Genomic DNA, 22178 nt, shown 5'->3' with positions numbered 1-22178 from the left:
TAGAAATAGCTTTTTCATGTGATTGTTGTAATAATAGTGAAGATGCTTCAAAAACATTAAGAAAATTTCTCTTTGAGGAAAAAGCGTGTTGTAAAGAAAATGATAATGGAGAAATTTGATGTTCTGCTTTGAGTTAGAATGCATAAAGAGAATCTTGACATCCATAAAATTAAAAAAATTGTGTTAATTATAATTAACTTCCAGAACTGCATACTGAAAAATAAATTTCTAACTGTTTAGATTTGGACAATACTTATCATGAAATTATGTTGAAATCCATACAACACAACATTATATATTGATCTTTTCGCGTATTTCCATTGCAGCTATTTCCATAGTATAAAAACATCATAGTCTGAGGTAGACTAATGTTCACATATTTTATAATTTAATCTATTACAAAATCATAACACTGATAACATACTGATTTTTTTTTTAAATAAAATTCTTATGTTTTTGCGATGCTTAACTTTTCCTTTCACACGTGTAACTCCAAGGGTTCGTGAGCCACTTCTCTCCTCCAAAGTGCAGTTTTCCTTCTTTGTAGACTCCTTAAACATTTTAAACTTGTCTTGCTAATCATCAAATAATTTTGTGTAATACGTAAACTTCAGTTTTCACTGAAATCTACTAGATGACCAAAGAGAAAGTTTAAATATTTGAACGAGTATGGGAATTGGTCAACTGTAGCTTTCTAAATCAAAAATGTCAATCTTCAGTTTTTGTTCGGCTCCTGCCTTATGAACAGTCAACACAGCTTTGCCCAATGAGCTTACCTGTGCTCGAGCACTTTATACAGAATCCTTTTAAGGTATGCGTTCAAAATACTTTCTAAGAGAAAGAGAGGTCCATTATTTTAGAAAGACATTGACAACATTTTCCACAAAAATTTCTCTTTATCATGTCTTGTTAATTTCAGAATTTCAGTTAGATGGCAAATGCATAGAATGTTGCAATTAGTAGTTTTGTTGTTTGAATGAAATGAAGAGTAACAACCCAGTCACTAAACTTTTGATCATAGTTACTATACTAAATATAGCAAATATCATCTTGATACACCTGGCTATTCCTAACCATTATGTGGGAACCCAGTGCAGAACTTTAGATTCTATCCAATTGTTAGAACCTTGTGGATAGATCCTGAAATTGAGAACAACCAGATGCTAAATCTTCCAGAACTAATAGCTGGTGTCACGTAGCCAGATGCTTTTTAGTTACATTGAGTAACCATGCAAACAAAAACAGGATGACTTTGAATGTCACTTGAATGTTTCTTAATAGTTCCCCAAGGACAATTTGATTTCTTAGATTGTTTCCATTAATAATATTCACAATTCCCAGCTGCTTTCCTTCCTTTTTGTATTTGTTTTTAATAAGCTATAATTGTACAGTGCTTCACTGAAAGCTGCACAAATTATGCATCTTTTTTTTCAGTCTTTGTTTCGATTCTGTTCATGTTGATTTTTTTTTAGGTTATGACAGTGATGTGACAAGGGAAAATGAAATTAATTACACCATCAAAGCCTTATCAACAAACATTAGACCAATGTTTGGAATTAAGCCTCATCTACAACAAAAGGAGCCAACCTTAGATGAAAGGTAATTGCTAAATTATAATTCTAGACAAGAAAGCAATCTGGAAGATAATTAATAGTAAGGTATAATCATTTTGAATTGTATATACATCTAAAAGAGATATGTATGAAAAGAATGAAAATAATATATTGGGAAAAAAAGTGTTTATCAGTTGACATGGCTAAGAACTAGGCTGTATCTTCAGAAAGAAGAAAAGACTGCTATTGATATATGTATTTATTATATTTGGGGAATTTCTTGAGATAAAATTGAAACATTTGCTGTTGTTTGATAATAGTCTACTGTCGAAACTTTTACTACTTGCAAGTGATAGCTAGTGATGTCACTGTAGATAAGAAACTATTGAATTGTTTTAAGACAACTTTCAATTTTTTTGTTCTGCCAACAAGTGGAGTTGACTAACTTGTCTGAATTACATCATGTTTCTACCTCCTTGTAATTTCTTCGTTTCTTTGAAAAATTCTGTCAGACATGTTTCTGCAGTTTCTATTAATGAGTCTTGGAAAATATAGTTGATTGCTTTGCATGATTTGGAGTTCATAGAACCCTTAGAGTTGGAAGGGACCTTTGAAGGCCATCTAGTCCAACCCTGTAATGAACAGGATACCACAGCTAGATGGGCTTCCCCAGGGCCTTATCTGGTGTTGCCTAGAAAGTCTCCAGGGATGGGGGCATCAACCACACCACTGAGGAACCTGTTCCAATGCCTCACCATCCTCACTGCAAAAGATTTTTTCCTTATATCTTACCTAAATCTTTGAGCTTGACTAAACTATTTTCCCCTTGTTCTGTCACCACAGACCGTGCTAGTTAGTTGTACCTGGTTCACTAGTGTATGATTTACAAGAGAGAGGAAGTGCTGGGGAGCAGAATAAAGTTAGACCAGCACATAAAGTAAGTGTAAAATAAGGCAATTGAGGAACACTAGTATTGAAGAGTACAGAAAATACAAAGCAGTTTAGCTAGGAGGGAATGTATAGAGAAGTAGCAGATGGGAAGCCTGCAAGAATGTGAGGTGATATGTTATAATGCATTGCCTCTTTCCTTAATGAAGCTGGCAGTTATGTGACACCCTCACTGAGAAATGCAACCTGATGTTTGTGGGGTTTTTGTTGTTTTTTGTTTTTAGGTTTTGTCTTTGAAGTAAGAAAGGGATGCATGCATATAAAGCCATGATCCGTATTTTACATTTAAAATGAAAAGTTGTCTTTCTGTTGATTAATTGGATGATTTGATGTGGAAATCAAAAAATAAATAATATGCGTGATATAAACAAAAATATTCTGTTATGGAAAGCTGTGATTTAATTATGTTAAAAATGAAGCTATAAGCCTCTTGTATTTCATTCAACAATTGTCTTGGAACTGATGGAGCTGTGGTTTTCATTTTCAAGTAGAATATTAATTTTTTAGCAAGTTCACTAGATTCTGATTCAGAATGTATCAAAGCTGATGAAAGGACTCAATTGCTTTCATTACTTAAAAGTTTTGGGTCCTAAAATTTCAAATGAAGGGGGAAAGACATGTCTGTGAAGAATAAAAGCATGATATGGTTTCTGAATGCATTTTAGCTTCTGAATTACTGAAATTAACATTATTTGAGATTGGTAAATGTCCTCTTAGGTCTATTTTCATAGATACTAATTTTTATTTTACTTTATATTCCTTCCCTTTTGCTTCCTATGAAGGCAGGGGGTAGTGAGGTAAGTTCAATTGCACAGAGTGCAAGACATTTTAAAAACTTAAGCAGCTTGAAAAAATAAAGCTATACTTCGACTTGACCTGACATTAGATGAGAGAGCTTTTGAATCCTTGTACTGTAAGGAGCACAGGTGCACACAAATTTTGTGTATATTTCTGAGAATATTCATTTGTTTATTTGTTTTACTACTGAGTGTATGAAGAGTTTAATGCTCTATGGGAGGAGAGAGGGATAGGTACAACCAGGTAATTGATTTCTAGGTCTACGTAGACTTTAAAAATCAAACCAAAAATGTTACTGCATAGGATTGTGGCATCTCGTTTTGAGATTTTGGAGAGATTAATTGGAATTCCTGAAACCTGGCTGAATAATAAAGTTCCCTCTGTACAGAAGGAAAAGAGAAGGACTACTAGGACTATGATTTTTTCATATTTGGAGTATTAAGTGAGTTAGGTCAAATCAAAGGAAGATGTGTACCTGAAAACTCAGTCTTCTGCTTCGGCTTTGCGAAAACATCTGTGAAGCTGTGGGTTGCTCTAGTCCTGGACTGTGACCTGAATTTGGTCATGAATGATGCCACTAGGTAACAAAAATTGATTCACTAAAATTAATTTTATTATTAAGCAGAAAACATGATCTCAGCTTTTATATAATGTCCTAGATGTAAGAATGTGATTACATAGGAAATCAGAGGTCTAGGCCAGTTAGTCTATCAAAAATGCAAATATACGTTATAAGGTAAATGAAAACAATGTCAATTTGTTTTGCTAAAGCTCTACATTATAACATAAAAGAATCCTAGGGTCAAAAAGACAGACTAAGTAAAGGAGGGTACAGAATTCTGCAGTCAGGTAAGCAAGGAATTTCTCTGTGAATTATGGATTTCTGCTGTCAGCATATCACGATAATTATTGTCCAGTGACCCTTCACTTCAAAATAAAAATACTTTTTCCAGAATCTGAATAAAGGATTATTTTTGTTCTGTTATGAGGTAGTTTTCTGTTCTCAGTTTTCTGGGCTTTCTCTTCTCTTCTTTTTTTTATTTCCTTGCAATAGCAGAAACAAAGAAATATTTTGTTTTCACCTTCATAATACCACATGAAAAGGACAGTTTTCTGTGTTAATCATTTTTTATGGCTAACACATTGATTTGAGATGTAGGCTGAATCAATTCATACTTTCAACTATCATTGCCTTTATTTATTTATTTTTTTTACAACAGTCATAACTTTTCCCAGTTTTTAACATGGCTTTTTAAAAATTTAAATCTTTCCCATGCAATTCAGTATTCTAAAGAAAATCATTAGGTAAATATTTTTGAAATCTTAACAATTTTAAGTCTAATTTTGCTACTGCTTGAAATAAAGAATAAAAACATTTTACAACAATAGAAATGAATGGAAAAAATAATTTGCTGTACACCAAGTCTTAATGTTTAGGCACTGCATAGTGTCTGTGATTTAAAAAAAAGTAACTCGATTAGTGGCTTGTAATGCTAAAAGAACTGAATGTTCAGAGAAGAGGCAAGCTGTAAAATAATACAGCTGACATTAAGTTGTTCTAATGGTCTAATAATGCTGAGTATTAATGGAAATGATTATAGGGATTGTGTTGAACTTTCATTCTCTTTAGTAAGGAAAGATATAGATGTGATAGAACTGCAGCATTAAATCTATTTCAACTTGTTTTTCATTGTGTATTTGGAAACCCTTATTTCATGTTGTAGATGTGTAGGAATCTTCATGTTATTGGAAGTTTTGAAATTAAAAAAGACTGGATTAGAGAGACATTCTTTCTAAGTATTAAATTGGCAATCCTTTGTTGGCATTTTGGTACAGTTGGCATTGTATGATACAATGATTGGAAGAAAAAAAAAAAAAAAAAAATTTGGGCTAGCAGACTCTTCCTGTGACTTCTTGTTTACTTTTAGGAGTTAGTTACACAGATATTGTTTCGAAATGCGAGATGCTGGTGCTGTACAAGTTAATATACTAAAGAGAAATATGCTGAAGCTTTAAATTTCACACAAAACTTTATGGAAACTTAAAGAAAAGTTCTAGATACTAAACAAGATTTCAGAGTTGCATCACATTGAAGTCTATTATGGTATTTATTGCTTAAGGCCAACTTTAGTAACTCTACATCATTTCCTTCATAAAATTGTCATAAATGTATTGTTGACATTGGAATATTTATTTTAACTTCTATCAAAATAAAAAAGTAGTAGCTTTTGAGGCACCAATCATATCTAAATTTATACTTTGAATTATTTATAATTTTTGAATAGCAATATTGAAAGATACGTTTTTATTTGAAAATATGTCTACTGTCCGTATGATGTTGAGTTGTCAGCATAATTAAACAAATCAGTAAACTATTTCTATCCTTTAAAAGTTCTTTTCCAAATGTGGTTTTGTGGTAGTTAAATTGCTTAGAAGAAAATCCCATCATGGATGGTTAATTTTGAAAACACTTCTGGCTCAGCAATTCCTTGACCTGAAAACCTCTGAAAGTTGGTATATTAGTCTGGAGAAAATAACTGTATTCTTATGCTGTTCTTAACCTTCCTGAAGTGTTCTCTCTTTGTAACTGTCAAAGAGAGGATACTGTCAATATGACTTATATAAGAATGTTTGTACCAAGAGATCTCAAAAACTAAAGAAGGATTTCGGATTTAATTTTTTAAAATGAATTTACCAAAGATTTTTCAGCTACTTGAACATTTAAAGTGTTTCTCTCACTGTTACCATTATCATGTGTTCTTAGTACATATCATTTTTTAGTCCCTGGGCTGAGATCTCTTATCTGGTAAGATCCACCTGTCAAATATTTTTTGAAATTTTTCTTAGCTTCTCTGTATCTACACCCATGTGCAATCCAAAGCCAGGTATTGTGGCAAAATTGCTTCTTTTTCCTTTCTTTTTTTTTTTTTTTTTTTGTCCTGCAGTGTTTTTTTGTATTTTGACTGTTTACAAACTGATCCACATGTAGAATTCATTTTGACCTGAAAAAGACAATAAATAAACTTAAATTGTTCTTCTGAAGGATTGAAAGAGGGAGAGGAAGCTACTGAAATAAGGATTGTTTTGTCTGAACTTGGGCAGCTCACACATCACATTGACATCAGAATGTGCATTAATGCCAGCAATTAAGCCTTGAGGTTAAAAACACTGAAATTTCTGCAGCCAAATTACTTAGAAGCAAATCAAAACGAGTGTACCTGCTAATCAGACTGATGAAAAGTACCTGTGCATAGTACAGATACGAGTAGTCCGTATAGACTCATGTGCATCATACATGACTGAAAGAAACCACCCAGTGCAAAAAGTTTGTGAAATGTTTAAATATCTTCAGTCAGTACAGACTGAATTAAGTAATTGCAGAAAAAATATAGTAACTATAGATCGGCAGTGATCAGTATCGCCCATACTTTCACTAGCTGAGATAATTGTATTTTAGTATAACAACATATTTTTATGATTGAACTTGAACATCTGTCTTCAGTAGTGAGTTGACTGTTCTATTTTTGAGCTCTTTCAAGGAAGTTAAACCTGCAAAACCCTTCTTTGGGATGTTCAAGTGTTGTGTTTGCCAACTGTTTAAGCACTTCATATACTTCAGAGGTTTCGGTAATGCTTCTGCTTTCTTCTTTAGTTTGCAGTAGGAAGTGTTCCTAAGAGATATATTCTCATGGCAGTGTATGTTCATAATACCCATTGAAATGATCTGAATTTTTCTGTACTGATTAAAAAAAAAACAAAAACATGCACAGCGTATTAAGTAGTAATTTCTTTGTATAAAAGAAGTAAATAAACCAGAAAATTAGTAATAATTATTTATTGAATTATTTACTGACAGTTAGCTTTCAGACAAACTTTTATAAGTAATCCTTTTCTCTTTCCTACCTGCTGCTGAAAAGAGGTTCCAGGTAATGCTTTTATTTTGCTGTCTACTCCACATTGTACTGTCATTTCTCATTTTGTTGAGAAGCCATCTCTCATTTTGGGTGCTACTCCATGCGCCTTCAGAATATAGTAATGTTCTACATACAAATTTTAGGTTTATATGTATGCATTATAGTTCTGTTGTATATAGTAAACTGGATACTTCTTTACCCACCAATATAAAATTAACTATAGGGACCGTTAAACTTTTCTATGTTTTATAAATAATAATTTTCAATATTTTTAATGAAAATATATAGATTACTAATCAGACCAGTTCCTAGTGGACTGCTCTCTATCTCAAATGTGACTTCTCTTATGCTTGTTTGGACAAGTTGACATGCCAGTTTGTAGTTACTGCTTAATATCTAAGTATTAAATTACCTATATGTGCACAATTGTATACAAAAAGGCACTTACTACTCACAAGATTGTGAAATCATGATGACTAATCATTGTAAGGAACCTTATTTATAAACTACCAGATTTCAGTATCTTCTAATGGAAATTGGATCTCTAAAGTTTCACAAGTGACTTTGAAAATATTATCAAGAATAATTGTAAAAATTCATTCTTATAAAATTCATTACCTATTTCATACTTGTTGGTATGTATGGGAAGGCAGTGAAAGTCACTTTGTGCTGAATGCTATTGCAAAATCAGTTGCTGAATTCTATGCCAGTCACCTTAATACGAAGTATAGCTATGATGACATTCAGAGGAAGAGAATGTTTCAGTTGTACCAGCAGCTGTAATTTGCTCTATGAAACCATGCCTCCTAATACTGTACCGTATACCGTAATTTTCAAAAGATAAACGAATGTCTTAACTGGCATTGTGAGTTACCATGGAACTCAAAGAATCAGTCGCACTCTATGGTGACTACAGTGAAGGAAAATTCAGGCAACCATCCTTTATTCTGTTAAAAACTTTGGAAATGGTATCAATAATGAATACAGGAAATAAGATACAGTGCAGGACTAGTGGGTAGCAGTATTTTTTCCATGAGCTGCTTTAAATTGCTTCTGTTTTTTTGGTAAACCATCAAACAAAAACAGTCTCCTAAAAAGAAATGCTAATGTATAAATATGAATTCTATTTTCATGTTGAAAATAAAGTGTCAATATCAAGGTATTTATTTCCCCTGTGATAGATGGCTGGAGTTCTCCTTCAACACATTCAAACTGACCTCATCCATATGTGCATTCACCCCCAAATTTTTTTCCTGTTCTCTCTTCCCTCTTTTGTATATCACTATATGAGCATGCAGGCTATCTTCTACATGCAAATACTTGAGCACTGTATATTCTGTATGAAATGAGTTACTCTATGGACTTAAAAATAACAAATGAAAAACAGCTTTTGCAACTTTAGAAAAGCATTTGGAAAATGTATTCTGATATTCTTCAATATTCCTGCTTTTAAGTGCACAAATTCTCACCCTGAAACTTAATTACAGGGAAAATACATCTGTGTTTATAGTTTGCATTCTAAAACACTACAGTTGATGTTTCATAGACAGGTACTTGAATAATTTTTTTAAAATTACTTATGAGAGTTGCAACTGAGTATAAATAGTCTAGCCAACTTTTTTCAACTTTATTTCGTTCTTTCTTATGCTAATGTACAAATGTTAGTGTACCAACATCGCTAAGGATGACTATTAGCCTGTATTTGTGTCTGTCTAGCTGTAAATCCTTTAAGTATAGATGGTCTTCACAAGGTTGCAAAATATGAAATACTTCTTCTATTCTATCCCAACGAATTAGTAAACAGCAAATATTAGAAAAATTCCACATTCTAGGTGCAAGCAGCAGAAAAATCTTGAGTTCCACTCTGTTTCACTTCCAGTAACATTAACCTGTGACTTGAACGATGTCCTTACGGCTTTTACTACTTTCTTTACTGGGAAGTAGCCCTAACCCTAACCTTGCCCAAACTGGCTACAATATAATAATCTAAAGGACACCATACTCAAAGATTTCCATGCTCTCTGATAAGCATCAGAAATTACTCCTTCTCTCAGATAAGACTTTCTGGAACTGTAAGAGGAGTCTGTCTTTTTCTACTTCTCGGATTTCTCTTTCTCTAGAGGCATTTTTGAGTGCACAGTTCTGTAACAGGCAGGTAGAAGTTCCATGCACAACATACGGTGTGAGGTTATGTATTTCTGGAGCTCCGTACTCTTCTTGCTATTCAATTTTATAGTTGCATAGGGTGGAAGAGGAGATAACAGCGAGAGATTAGTGGATGTTGAAACTAATTTATTATAGGATCAGATTCCTTCCTCTGAATCTGGAGGAATCTAATGGTTAGGACTAACAAAATCACTGGTAATGGGATCAATCAATTTACAACATTTCAACATTATTCATGATGTTCATGTTTGAAAGGAGAGAGGTACATGTTATGTTTGCTTAGTTTAAAATCAACATTATGTGTTCTTAAGGAAGCATTTTTTTATGTAAGCATTTGTCAAGAAAATTCTTGCGTTCCTGTTATTTTTTGATATTTCTATCTGAGTAAGATACCTTTAGTACATGAGCATGTTGGACTTGTTTTATAACCTGCATTGCTGTATGTGGTAGACATCTACATCTAGATATATTTCTCTGTTTTCCATTCTTCATAAAACTTGCACTTATTTATTAATATTAAAAATGAAATGCAGTACGAAACATGAGACTCAGTAACTTTCTGTCATGGCCTGAATTTTCTATCTTTTTATCTTTAAGGATTTCATCTATTAAAATAAGTTTCATTTTTTTTACTATAACCTGTATGCCTTCCCTGTGAAAAGACACAGTATGTTAGTTATCCAGTGTAAAATAACATTTTCTTTTATACGTAGACTTGGATTTTCTATTTTTAAGATTTTACATTTTATAAAATTATAGATTTATGTCACCAAATTAAATATTGTAAGGGTCTCTTTCAGGCTGTATTTCACACAGTAGCCAGTTTTTCAAAAATTGATTGTGTTTGGGTGATACAAACCTTCAACAATACTTTGTTTGTCATCTGGTTTTCTTTTGAAAATTTTCTTTGTAGGCATTTACAGGCTTCTATGTATAGTGAAAGTAACTGAAGTATTTCAGAGCACAGTTTGTGTCTGCAATATAATCTGTGTTATATGTACAATTGTTTTGATTTGTGACACAATAAACCTATGAATTATACTCAAATTGGGCAGAGAAAATGGGAGAATATGATACATCTCAGAAAATGGTATTGTACTTGGATAATTGAAATAGTATTTTTTTGCTCAAAATTGATATTAAAAAAACATCATCTGTTGTTGCTAGAAAAGGTACGGTGCTTAATTGCATCGAAGACATCACTTGAACAAAGATGGAATTAAAGGATAAATTCGTACTAAAAGAAATATTGAAGAGAGTTGATGTGTTGTTTTATGTATGATACCAGTTTGTCACACTGCCTTCTGGCTTAAATAATCTGAATTTCACAGAATCTATCATTAGATTTTAGTTTTAAATGAACTGTTCCTCTCATGGGTCACTCTCCTTTTCTTTATACAGCCATGTGTATTTCATCTGTAGTCAATAACAATTGCTCCTGCAAAACAGAAACAACTGTCTGACTTTGGTCAACAAAATGTATTTATTTCTTTGGGTATAAGCAGTTGAACATTATCTGAAAGATGCTATAGATCTGTATCAGGCATATCTATTTGACATTTCTTAAATCTGGACTATTCAGAACAGTGGAATATAAGTTAATGCTAATATTCATGCATTTGCGTGGTGATGATTTACTTCTGAATGTAGAAATAACTTGCATTTGTTGCTATAAGAACGAATGGGCAGTTGTACCTGGAGTTCCTTATGAACAGTTATAATAAGAAAAAATAGATCCTACTGAAGAACTGTGGGAAAAAGGAATGATGATGTCAAGTATTTAAATAAAACAGGCACGGGGAAGATGGAAGTACTATGAGAATACGCAATTAAAATCTACCAGTTGCCATTTGTTGAAAAACAAGTTTTTGCTTTTATCTCATGGTTTGTTGGAAGAATTGTCAGGCAGTGTAGCACATTCAACATTTCTGAAGTAAGGCATGTTTTTTTACTTTGACAGAAGGATCTTTTAAAGATGAAAACAAATGTCAGTTAAGCAGGATGATGCTAGACATTTTCCGTATGCAGTAGCAGGTTAGAAGGTACTGTGTTAGTATGGAATGGGTGACGGACAGCCTTCTCTTATTCACAGTTCTTTATTTCAGACCACCAGTTAGTAGGGCATTGCCACAGCCTGAGAAACTTCAAACAAATAATGTTGGGAAAAAAAAGAGACCTATAGAGGTAAGAAAAAGCGCATTGATCTTTTTTATATGCAGTATGTGGAAAGCACTAAAAGCACTGTCTTATTTAGGTAATTGTTTATTACTGATAACAGTTGTGTTTAAAAAAAAAAAAGTTTTTTTTTTTTTTTTTTTTTTTTTAAGTAAAGCTCAGAATTAATGATACCTTTGGCTCCAACACCTGTTTTTTGTTGTGCATAGCCAATGCAAAAACTCACTTTTGGTTAATCTGAAGTAGAAATTTCACTTAACTGTGAAAAATGCAATTCTTCATGTCAACTGAAATATTTTTTACAAACTGAAACGAAACGTTTGTTTTAGAGTACAAAATGACCTTTTGCCACTAGTGTTCTAGAAGTTTTAGGTTGTACTTCAGCATTTTTAATTGGCAGCTAGAACTAAGTTGCGGATCGGTGTTCGTAGCCTGACAAAAGGCAAGACCTTAGTTTCTGTTGGTTTGAGACACCATTCAACTCCTTTTCTGTTACCACATCAGAACATATTTCAAAAACAAAATCCTAAAAAACATTGTAAATTTTACTAATTGCTTTATGATTTTGATTGATGTATTTAAATGTCTTTCTTAGGACCTAATTTTGGAGCTGGTGTTTGGGTACCGAGGCAAGGACTGCCGGAACAATGTGCATTATTTGAATGATGGTGCTGATGTTATCTATCATACTGCATCTATTGGGATCTTGTATAATGTGGCAACAGGTAGGAGAAAACCCACTCAAGAATAGTATTTCTTCTTGCATGTCATGCTAGACCTTATGAAATTATTGGTAGAATTTAAATCTAATAAGTTTAAGTGGAAAAACTAATGTTCTTATTCACTGTTGCAAAAGATACCTCCTGTGGAGATCATAAATAGTACCTGCATAAGCAAGCTTTATGTATTTAAATATTTCTGCAAGTTTTATGTATTTAAATATTTCTGGGTACTGAATTTTGCAGAAAGTAAGGATTTGATTATTTTGGTGTGAGCTTTCTGGAACTTGACTGCTAAAATTATCCTAGAAGCTAGAACTTTTGAACAGTGTGGTGTTTAATATTTTCTAAATCTGTTTTTTTTTTTTCAATTTGATTTACTTTTTAGTCCTCTACATCACATCATTCACTATATGCAATTTAGTTCAGATAAAGCAGGCCTTTTAAAAACACAATACCATTTGTTTCTGTGGTGTTTCAGCAACTTGACAAAGAAAATGTCTGAAGAGTTATTGAGTATTATGTATTAAAATTGAGATTAAAAAAAAAAAAATCAGAGGTTTCTGTTTTCTGGGGTAAGCTCCAAACTGTAACATTGCCGTAATACTTTTCTGTAACAAATATTACAAAGTTTTCAAACATTAAAGATGTCTGTATGTGTGTAAATGTTTTAATTAAAGCTGAATTATTTTTTTTTATTATTCTAGGTTCTCAGTCTTTTTACCAAGAACATAATGATGATATTTTGTGCCTCACTGTAAATCAGCACCCCAAGTTTACCAACATAGTGGCAACTGGCCAAGTAGGTATGTTTGTATTTTTGTAAAAAGAAACTAACATAAGAGCATGCATTTAGGCCTTGTGAGTTCATGATAATTCACAGAAGTATTTGATTATGCTATCTCCGTTCGTATGAGTGTTACTCAGTTACCTGTCCTCTTTATATGTTTGAGTATAATTTAATAAATTAAAGAAAAACGTTGTGGTTTGAAAGATGATGCTCATCATCTGTTTGTAGTATTATGAAAAAGATATTTGTTGGGAAATCTTAAGCCCCATTATATTACTCTGTATTTATTTATCAGCTTGTGTTAAACCAGAATACTTAAACTAGTTATTTCATCATGTAGGGCTGTTTAATCAGAGAGTTTTGATAATGTGTAGCTGTAAGAATTTATACAGAAACCAAGACCTAATAATCCCTACAGATAAATTTAGATTTTTGCGGAAAAGGGAGAAATTTCATGGTAACATTGCAATTAATCTATGAGCTCAACAACAACAAAGAAGGCAAAAAAAACCATACTACCCTGTATTTGCATAGCTCGACTAAGACCCCTTTTTTTCAGATGAAAATAATTTTTTTCTGTAGTCTTAGAACATAATGACTATTTTCATACTTGCAGTTGTGTTTTGGTAGGTGGAAGCATACATTATTTCCCGTAGTGCATAGAACACACAAAAAAATCATTGCTTAATCAGAAACAGCTTGGTTGTTTCTTTTTTTCCGTGTTTTTTTTTTTTCCTAGTTTTACATCTGAGTCTGGTCAGTTTGGCAGAGCTTCTTACCTTCTTTCATGCATCTTTTGGATTCTTAAGTGTGTGTTTCATTAAAACTGACTCACTGATGATACTAACAGCTAAACTAAATTTCTTCGACTTTCCTCCTCATCAATTTAAAGAAATTGTAATAATTTATCCAGAAATAGTTATCTGCAGATTTTTGCCTATGGTTTGATTGCAAAGAATATTTGCAAGAATATAGATTATTTTTGTTGTTGTCTTAGGACTTCTTCAGCAGATTTCTTACTCTAGCCCTGTTTATTATTCCGTAGGGTAGAATATATGGGAATAATGTACTAATATTGTGAAAATCTATTCTTTGCATGAATCACTTTCTTCAGTGTTCATTTTACCCAAGAAGAAGTATGGGACCCTTAATGTTTTTTTATTCCATAGTCATTTTTACATCAGCTACCAGTAGAACAATTTCAGTTCATTCATAATGTGTATTATGGGATATAAATCAGGAGCAGATGATGACACTTGAAAACTAACTACAGAATTCTTTGTAAGAAAAAAAATATGTTTAGAAAGATAAAATGGCATAAAACTGTCTTCCAACACTTGTTTTTTAAATTGCAAACAGACATTTAGATGTACAAATTTCATGAAGAACTTATTAAACTGCTGCTACTTGTCTCACTGATATGATTGACATAAACACAGCTTCACTATCATGATTTAAGCCTTCAAAAATTTACAGACATACTAACTTCAAGCATTTCTAAACCGCAGTGCTCTTGTATAGCATTTCCGTAGTATTTTCCAATACCTGAGCCAATAATCCTGATTTCTTATGACACCTATAGACAATCATTGAGTGTATTTGCCACTTGTGAGGTCGGAGTAAAACATTACTTATTAGCAGAATAGTAAATGGCATTTTTTCCACTTAATTTCTTAAGATATCAGTAATGTATACAGGAGGTTTTTTTTATTTAGAGTTGGCAGAGATACTTGAAGTAGGTAGGTTGTTCCAAAAGTAATGTCTCCTATTTATTTCCATGGAAACTACAGTGGATAGATAGAGCATAAGCACTATTTGATAGAGCAAATTCTTAGCTATTTTTCAACATAGTCACCACCATTAGCTATGCATTTTCACTAGCAATGAACAAGAGCCTGCATGTTATGCTCAGAAAAATCCTCACTTGAGCCTTTTCTTTAGTGCAAATTTCTGTATTGCCACATCATGGACTGCTGCTTTGATTCCAGTTCACAGTGGTGTCTTGTCACCAGTAATGGTGTTATCCAGAAAGCTGTCACCTTCAGACTTGCATCGGTTTAAAAGGTCTTGACAAACTTGCATACAGGGTTCTTTCTGTTCCTGTGTGAACATTTAGGGGACTCTATGCTGTATATTTTGCAGTGTTCCAACATTTCCACCATTGTTTCCAGTACATTGAAGCTGATGTTCAGCTCCCTGGATATAATCTACCAATTCGTGTGGACAAGCTGATAGAGATGCTCTTCATGTCATGGTGTAACGGGTGTGCATGGCTGCCTGGAATGTGGCTTGTCTTTCATGCCACCTCTGCTGAGACACAACACCCATTGCCTCACTGCCCTTCTGCTGCCATTGACACATGGCAATAAAATTTAACAGAATAAGAATGGGAAGATGCAGCCGCTACTGCTGTACCACCAACATCTATCTCTTATGTTGTGGACCAACATAACAAAGTAGGAGGCAGTACTTTCAGAGCAGCCCTCATACAGCAAAATAAAATTAATTTTGTTGTAACTCAAAATAGAAATAAAAACATATCCACTCTACTAATTCATATTTCCAGCGTGACCACTGTTTATCAGTAATTTTTCATCTTTAACATGAAACGCAGTGTTGATGCTGCTCCAATGCAAGGAGATGACATCAAAGTGTGTGTTAAGAATTTACACTAAATATGGCATATATTTTCTTTAGCACTTATCTTATTTCTGATCTAATTATTTTTCTGCTGCTTTTCCATTACAGGAGACTCAGCAGATATGTCAGGTAAGGGAAATAAAATTTTAACATCTTCAGGTGTAGTTAGCCTATCTAGTAGCCATCTACAATTTTACAGAGCAATAAATGACATGAATTCATTTTAATTTATTAAAACCCTGTACTGTTAGCACTGAATATAAACAACAGTATTTCAGCAAATTGTAGATATTAGAACATTAAAAATCAAAATGTTAGAACACAATGCCTATTTTGTTGTAACACATTCCCTTCATATTGCCCAGTAATTAGTGAGTTCTAATGCATACTGCTACTGTAGCATTCCTCTGGATGTTTGCAGGTTTTATAGGCGTGTTGGGGCTGATCATTAGCAGTTTTTTTAGATACTTAATTGAGTAGAGTTTTAATTACACATTTTCAACATAAATTCTATTGAGGAGGCCTACGTGACTGAGTGAATAAAGCAATCACCTTTCACATTTATGTATGATTGTCATGCATGTATTACCACTTATCCAAAATGTTTTTTATTGTGTTAGTTTTTAATGTATCATTTTGGGTCTTTGACAGTTTGACAGTCTTGACTGAGCTATTTTTATTAGTATGTGTTTTTTCAAATGTAACCTTAAAAAATCATCACCATCATATGTGACTGAGTTCATTGTTGGGCAGCCATAATTGTCTTAAGACATATCTTCAGAGATGCATAAATATGTGTTAATGTCTACCTAGAGAGTAAAATAATCTTCATGTGCATCTAAAGATTGTTCCTTGAAGAACAGATGTACATTGGCATTCTTAATATGTGTTGACTTCTTTCAAATATGCCAAATTGTGCTTGCTCTGAGGATGGGAGGAAGAATATAGGTACCTTTTCCTACACTTTTAAATTGTATATAATAAGCAGTGATTATATGGTTTTTTAATGTAAAAGAATATCTCAATTGCTGCATATAATGCCTGGAGACTTTCCTTCTCACTTCCTGTTTTGCTATTGCAACTTTGCTTTGAACTTGTGTATATTACTAAATTCTGTTGTCACTGCCTGAAACCAACACTCTTATTTTTTCTTCTTTATCGAACCATTAGTCTGGAATCCAAGCTGCTGGTTGCTTTCATCATAAAGATACAGATTATTTCACTTGAAATTTATTGATGGATATTTGGCACCCTTCCTCTCAATAACTTTTCTAGATACTGTTTTATGCAGTGATATAGTTTTTGAAGCAGCAATGTTTGTCATAGGCTAGACTGGCAAATTAAGTTTCATAATGTCTTGGTATTGATTTATTTCATCTTACTGAAGATATATTTGTGACTAAAATTTTACCTAAGTCCCTGTGCACACTCTTTCTCATTATATGAGTGCCTTTGGGAGGCTAGATTTTGCTAATTACAGACACATAGTCAGGAGCTGAAGTAAATGTTTTTCCATGAATCTGGGTCTTAGATAGCAACCGATAACTTTCCAGATCTGCAGATTTCTTTGAGATTAGAAGGAAAGAAGTTTCAGAGAGACTCTTGTCATCCTGGAGATGCCCTGGACGCTTCTCAGAGATTATGAACTACAGTTGGATTGTAAGATCTGCAGAGAAGGCATTACATTTGGAAAAAAACACTAGCTGTTATCATATTAGAAATACATTATACATCAGTAGTATGGAAAGATGGTTAAGATGGTTCTAACTGCAGAGCTTGCAGTCTAAACAATACAAACTGAGTTAAATACCCTAGTTGTTCTACTTCAGTGAGCAAACTCGGTGTTCTCCCAAGAGAGCATGCATTTCAGACAGATGGCCATTTTGTAGAAAAGGAGATTTTGGTCTTGCACTGTGAACTGATTTCTCAGAATCTATCAGTTGTTCAAAAGCCCTACATAGAAATTATGTTCCTGATCGTCTACTTACTATTTGTAGAGGCTTGAGATAGCATGTTGAGCTGAGTATTTCTAGAATAAAAACAGGAGAAGATAGATAGCTTTCGTTAAAAGATTTGCAGAGCTTTGTAAGTCCAATAAAACATTAAGTAACGTTTTTATCTCTGGTAGTGTAATGAGACCAACATTTTAGATCTGGCTTAAGGAACCTGTTCGCATGAAATTGGTTTTCAAAGGGAGGCCAAAATCTTTCTTTTCTTATTTTCTTTTTGTCTGATAAGAATTTTTTTTTTTGTCTTATTAAAAAATATGTATTTCAGAGAGCAAATCATTACACACTGTAAAAATGTGCACTAATTAACTTTTTTTTATATGTTTATGTAGCTACAGCTCCTTCTATTCATGTGTGGGATGCAATGAACAAACAGACGCTATCAGTACTGCGGTGCTACCATTCTAAGGGAGTTTGCTCAGTCAGTTTCAGTGCCACTGGCAAACTGCTGCTCTCTGTAGGGCTTGATCCTGAGCATACCATTACCATTTGGAAGTGGCAGGAAGGTAGGAAAGTGATTCTTTTTGTAGAATGTGTTTATGTTGTTTGAAGTATATTGAGTTGAGGCAAAGACAACTGTAACATAAAAATATCAGTAGATAGAAAACTGTTGTGGTAAATGCTGTGCACTATGCCCTGTAAGAAGCAGCAAACTAAAAGTACTTATCTGTTTTAATAACTGCTTATAGAGCTTATAGAGCTGCTGGGTTAAGATCAACATTGTTCACTGATTTACAAATAGAATAATTAAAGAAAATCATATTCATCTTAAAAAATAAAAATTAAGTTTTGCTGCTTGTTTTTTACTGTTTATAAATATCTTTGTTACTTCCAGATTAAATTTTCTGTTCTTCTCTAAAGTCTGATTATTTGCTTTACAACTAAAATGATGCTCTAGAAGTTAAACACTGCAGAAACATAGTACTACTATGGCTCCTCTGTGCCACGACATTATTTGTGTGTTAAGTTATCGTACAGTATTTCTGAATGATGTTATATGAGTCAGGATTTAGGACAAAGCCATCTGCTTCCTGTCTGGAAAAGCTGTGCTCAGACTTCAAACTTGATTCTCTAGACTTGTTGATTTATTTCCTCTTACTTCAGAGATTTCTGTTAGTTGGCTAGTATCTCTCAGAATTTTTTGAATCGGCTGCCAAATTCATGCAAATGATCCTCCACAACTTGTCTATCTGGATGCTGCTTCAAGTATGTATGTTATACACATTTGTGGTGGAAGCATGCATAGCAATTCACTGCCCTTTCAGTAAAAAAATATCTATAATAATCTGTAAGAGATGATTCAGCTTCAGCGTGGCAGCTAAGAAATACATGTCCTGGAAAGAACTAAATACCACAGGAAGCCAGGTAACAAAATGTCTTTTGCAGGTAATAAAATTATTCAGGAATCTTCATGTGCATGGGTCGAAATTGTAATCAGCCTGAAAAGACTAAAAGAGCATTACATGGCAGTAATTTGTAATGAAGTCAGTTCCTGCATTTTCTCCAGAAAAAAATAAAATATCTTTAGACAAAATTTCCAAGGTGGTCTTTCATTAGTCTCTTGTAGTTTGTATGCAGTTTGTCAGTTTTAGAGGATTCCTTGTAATTTAAGAGTAGATGGATGCTTATTTGGATCTGTGCTCCTAATTTTCTTATATTCTTGAGGAAATTGAAATCTATAAGTAGAGAGCACGTTCATTAGGTGTTACATCTCAGTGGTAGGTCTTACTAAATCATTTCTAGCTTAATTGTAATTTAGGAGCAGATTTCGCTTTTCTTCATGACCTGTGTGGTCTTGGATGAATCGTCATTCTCCAGAATGAACAAACAAACAAATAAATAAATATTGCCATAAATGTATATTTTTCTGAGTGAATTTTTGAAGTCCATTTTCTTTTTTCCAGGTGCCAAAATTGCCAGCCGAGCTGGTCATAACCAGCGTATATTTGTAGCAGAATTCAGACCGGATTCAGATACCCAGTTTGTTTCTGTGGGAGTGAAACACGTGAGGTTCTGGACACTGGCTGGAAGAGCACTTCTCAGTAAAAAAGGGCTACTGAGTTCCATAGAAGATGCCCGAATGCAGACAATGCTGTCTGTAGCTTTTGGAGCTGTACGTACCTTAAGCTATTTTAAAATATATGCATAAAAAAATTATTGACTCTTCTCTGGTGTTTGCTTTTTTCCCAACTCAAATGAGACTGTAATATCCTGCAAATGATTGTATCAGTTGTCTTAATAAACTCAGTTTAGCATTTCTGTTTTTTTTTATTTAGAATTAATACCAACTAATACACTTAGTGTGTAAATTGATCTGTATGCTGAATGTCCTGGAGTGTGGTATGAGCTTCTTTGAGGATGCAAAGCTCATGAGGATTTTATAAAAAGATGTGTATGCTGAATAAAGCCAAATTTGGAGTTTTCTTCATTCTGCCTGTAGGGAGCAGTTCTGAAAACTTCCTTGATGTTGTCTGAGAAGGAGTTGGTTCCAGTGCTCTGAAACAAAGGTTGAAAACAGCCAAACAGTGTGAGGATGATTGGAGGATTTGCTCCCAAGTTCAATTCCAGTCCTCTTCAATTTACTCATTTATCAGAGGCCACTGCCCTGACCCTTTTAATAAGAATGTAGGAAATCAACACTATTCAATTCAAGGAAAGTGTTCTTACTGAATCTATACTAATACTAAAATACAAGACACTGAATTTGAGGATTCTTCACTTAATAAAACAGTTTTGCTCAATGATCAGTTCCTGTTAGCTTATAGTCTATCTGAAGAAAATGGCCTTAAAATAAGACATGATTACTTGAATTACCTTTCAAAAACAAGCAGAAATAAAGGGAAACACACAACTTTATTCTAAGACAGACTGCTTTCTTCATAAACCTACTGGTTACTAAAGTCATAATGCACGTAGGAGAATGGTGCACTTCTGGCAAGTGTCAAAACTGCTCCTGGTTTTTTGCTTAAGAATATTTGTGCACGACTGATGTACTCAAAACGTAGATTACACTGTGGATGAGTTTTAAGTCACTTCTTTTCCTTCTGCAGTGTGGAGCCTAATGGCAACAAGGAAACCATACATATCAGATTTCAGCAAAGCATACAACAGTTCATTCTGACCTGTATCTTACATCTCCTCCACAATTGGTTGCTCTACACAAGCGGAAAAATTAAAAAGGGCAATCTAGCATAAAAGCAAATGGTTGTGATCTGTGTTTCTGAATATTTTTCTTCCTGCCTTACTCAGAATCAATTGTTGAGTATATTTTTCCTCTTTTCAGAATAACTTGACATTTACAGGTACTATCAGTGGAGATGTTTGTGTTTGGAAAGATCATGTGTTGATACGAATTGTGGCCAAAGCTCACAATGGACCAGTTTTCACAATGTACACCACCTTGAGAGATGGTCTGATTGTTACAGGAGGCAAGGAAAGGCCGTGAGTCATCTTATTTTTCTTTTTTTTTTCTCTCCTGCACACACTTTTATTCTTTAAAAAGATTTGGATTAATTCCTTCTAACACTGAGAAGCTGATTGAGACATTAAAGCTTGGAGAGTAGTAGCCACCCTAAGTAGTAACTACTACCTCCAAAGCCACTACTTTGTGAGCTTCAAGTATGTATTCAAGTACTGAAGCACTGAAATTACACAAAACAAATTCTGTGTTCAGGAAAATTGTGCATTTAGTTCCACCTTGGCCTTCTTAATTGCAGTTTATTAGCGTCTTTTGATCCAATCTCTTTGAGTGTAATAACAAATCATTTGTCAAAACAGTTATATCAGGAAAAAAATATATTGTGTTGTAAGTACTAGCAATTTATATTCTATTTTCTTATTTCTTCTAATGATAATTGTATACCAGCAGTAACTGTGATGAAAATTTTTGGAGTTCTTTGTCAGATTTTCTTCCATAGTCCAAGTTGCTCAGCATTATGGAACATTACAGTTTTTGTTAGGAGAGATTTTCTTTTTGAAGACAAGTTAAACATATGTCCTGGCTCTACTGGAAATGCCAGATTTATAATGCTTTAAAACATCAACTCATTTTTGAAAACTGTTTTGATTCTATTGCGTTTTTCACTGGAATACCAGCTCTCCTAAAAATGACAGGAATACTTTGTGCTTTGATGATTAACACTTGAGTTTGTTATCTCATGTAGTTAACATTGTATGATTTTTCTCCTATATCTTTTGCAATGTATTTCATGGCAAATGTAGTAAAAGATGTGTAGTTGAGGGAAACAGGGAACATATTTTGATAAATGCAGTCAGTCCTAATAATAAGATGGCAATTTGTTCATATAGTTAATTGCTCCTTTGACTAGACAGATTCTCCAAGATCTACTAATTTAAACCAGGCTTAGCAATGACCATCTTTCAGCTTTTTCTGTAAAGTAGTACAGTGAGGACTTTGAATCAGTACTTCTTGCTTAGCTAGCAGGCTCAGTATAGAGCCTCACTTG

At 33.4% G+C, this 22178-nt stretch overlaps 1 protein-coding gene across 3 annotated transcripts in view; it reads left to right on the top strand.

The window, feature by feature from the left end:
* The window catches only part of EML5 (EMAP like 5), a 93699-nt gene that overhangs the window by 60280 nt on the left and 11241 nt on the right, over positions 1 to 22178 (top strand). Inside the window, exons 27-34 of one of the 3 annotated variants that reach the window (XM_052693434.1) lie at positions 1473 to 1599; positions 11485 to 11563; positions 12150 to 12279; positions 12981 to 13079; positions 15812 to 15832; positions 18045 to 18218; positions 19617 to 19825; positions 20996 to 21153. In XM_052693434.1, the coding sequence (XP_052549394.1) occupies positions 1473 to 1599; positions 11485 to 11563; positions 12150 to 12279; positions 12981 to 13079; positions 15812 to 15832; positions 18045 to 18218; positions 19617 to 19825; positions 20996 to 21153 (997 nt within the window). Of the gene's footprint in view, positions 1 to 1472; positions 1600 to 11484; positions 11564 to 12149; positions 12280 to 12980; positions 13080 to 15811; positions 15833 to 18044; positions 18219 to 19616; positions 19826 to 20995; positions 21154 to 22178 lie in introns of those variants that run through there. The other 2 variants (XM_052693435.1, XM_052693436.1) reach the window with 2 other exon arrangements.

Source organism: Tympanuchus pallidicinctus, unplaced genomic scaffold, assembly GCF_026119805.1.
Source record: "Tympanuchus pallidicinctus isolate F22 unplaced genomic scaffold, pur_lepc_1.0 scaffold3, whole genome shotgun sequence".
In the NCBI taxonomy this organism is placed as follows: domain Eukaryota; kingdom Metazoa; phylum Chordata; class Aves; order Galliformes; family Phasianidae; genus Tympanuchus; species Tympanuchus pallidicinctus.
The sequence above is the reverse complement of the archived record's forward strand: the minus strand, read 5'-3'. Positions and strand labels throughout refer to the sequence as shown.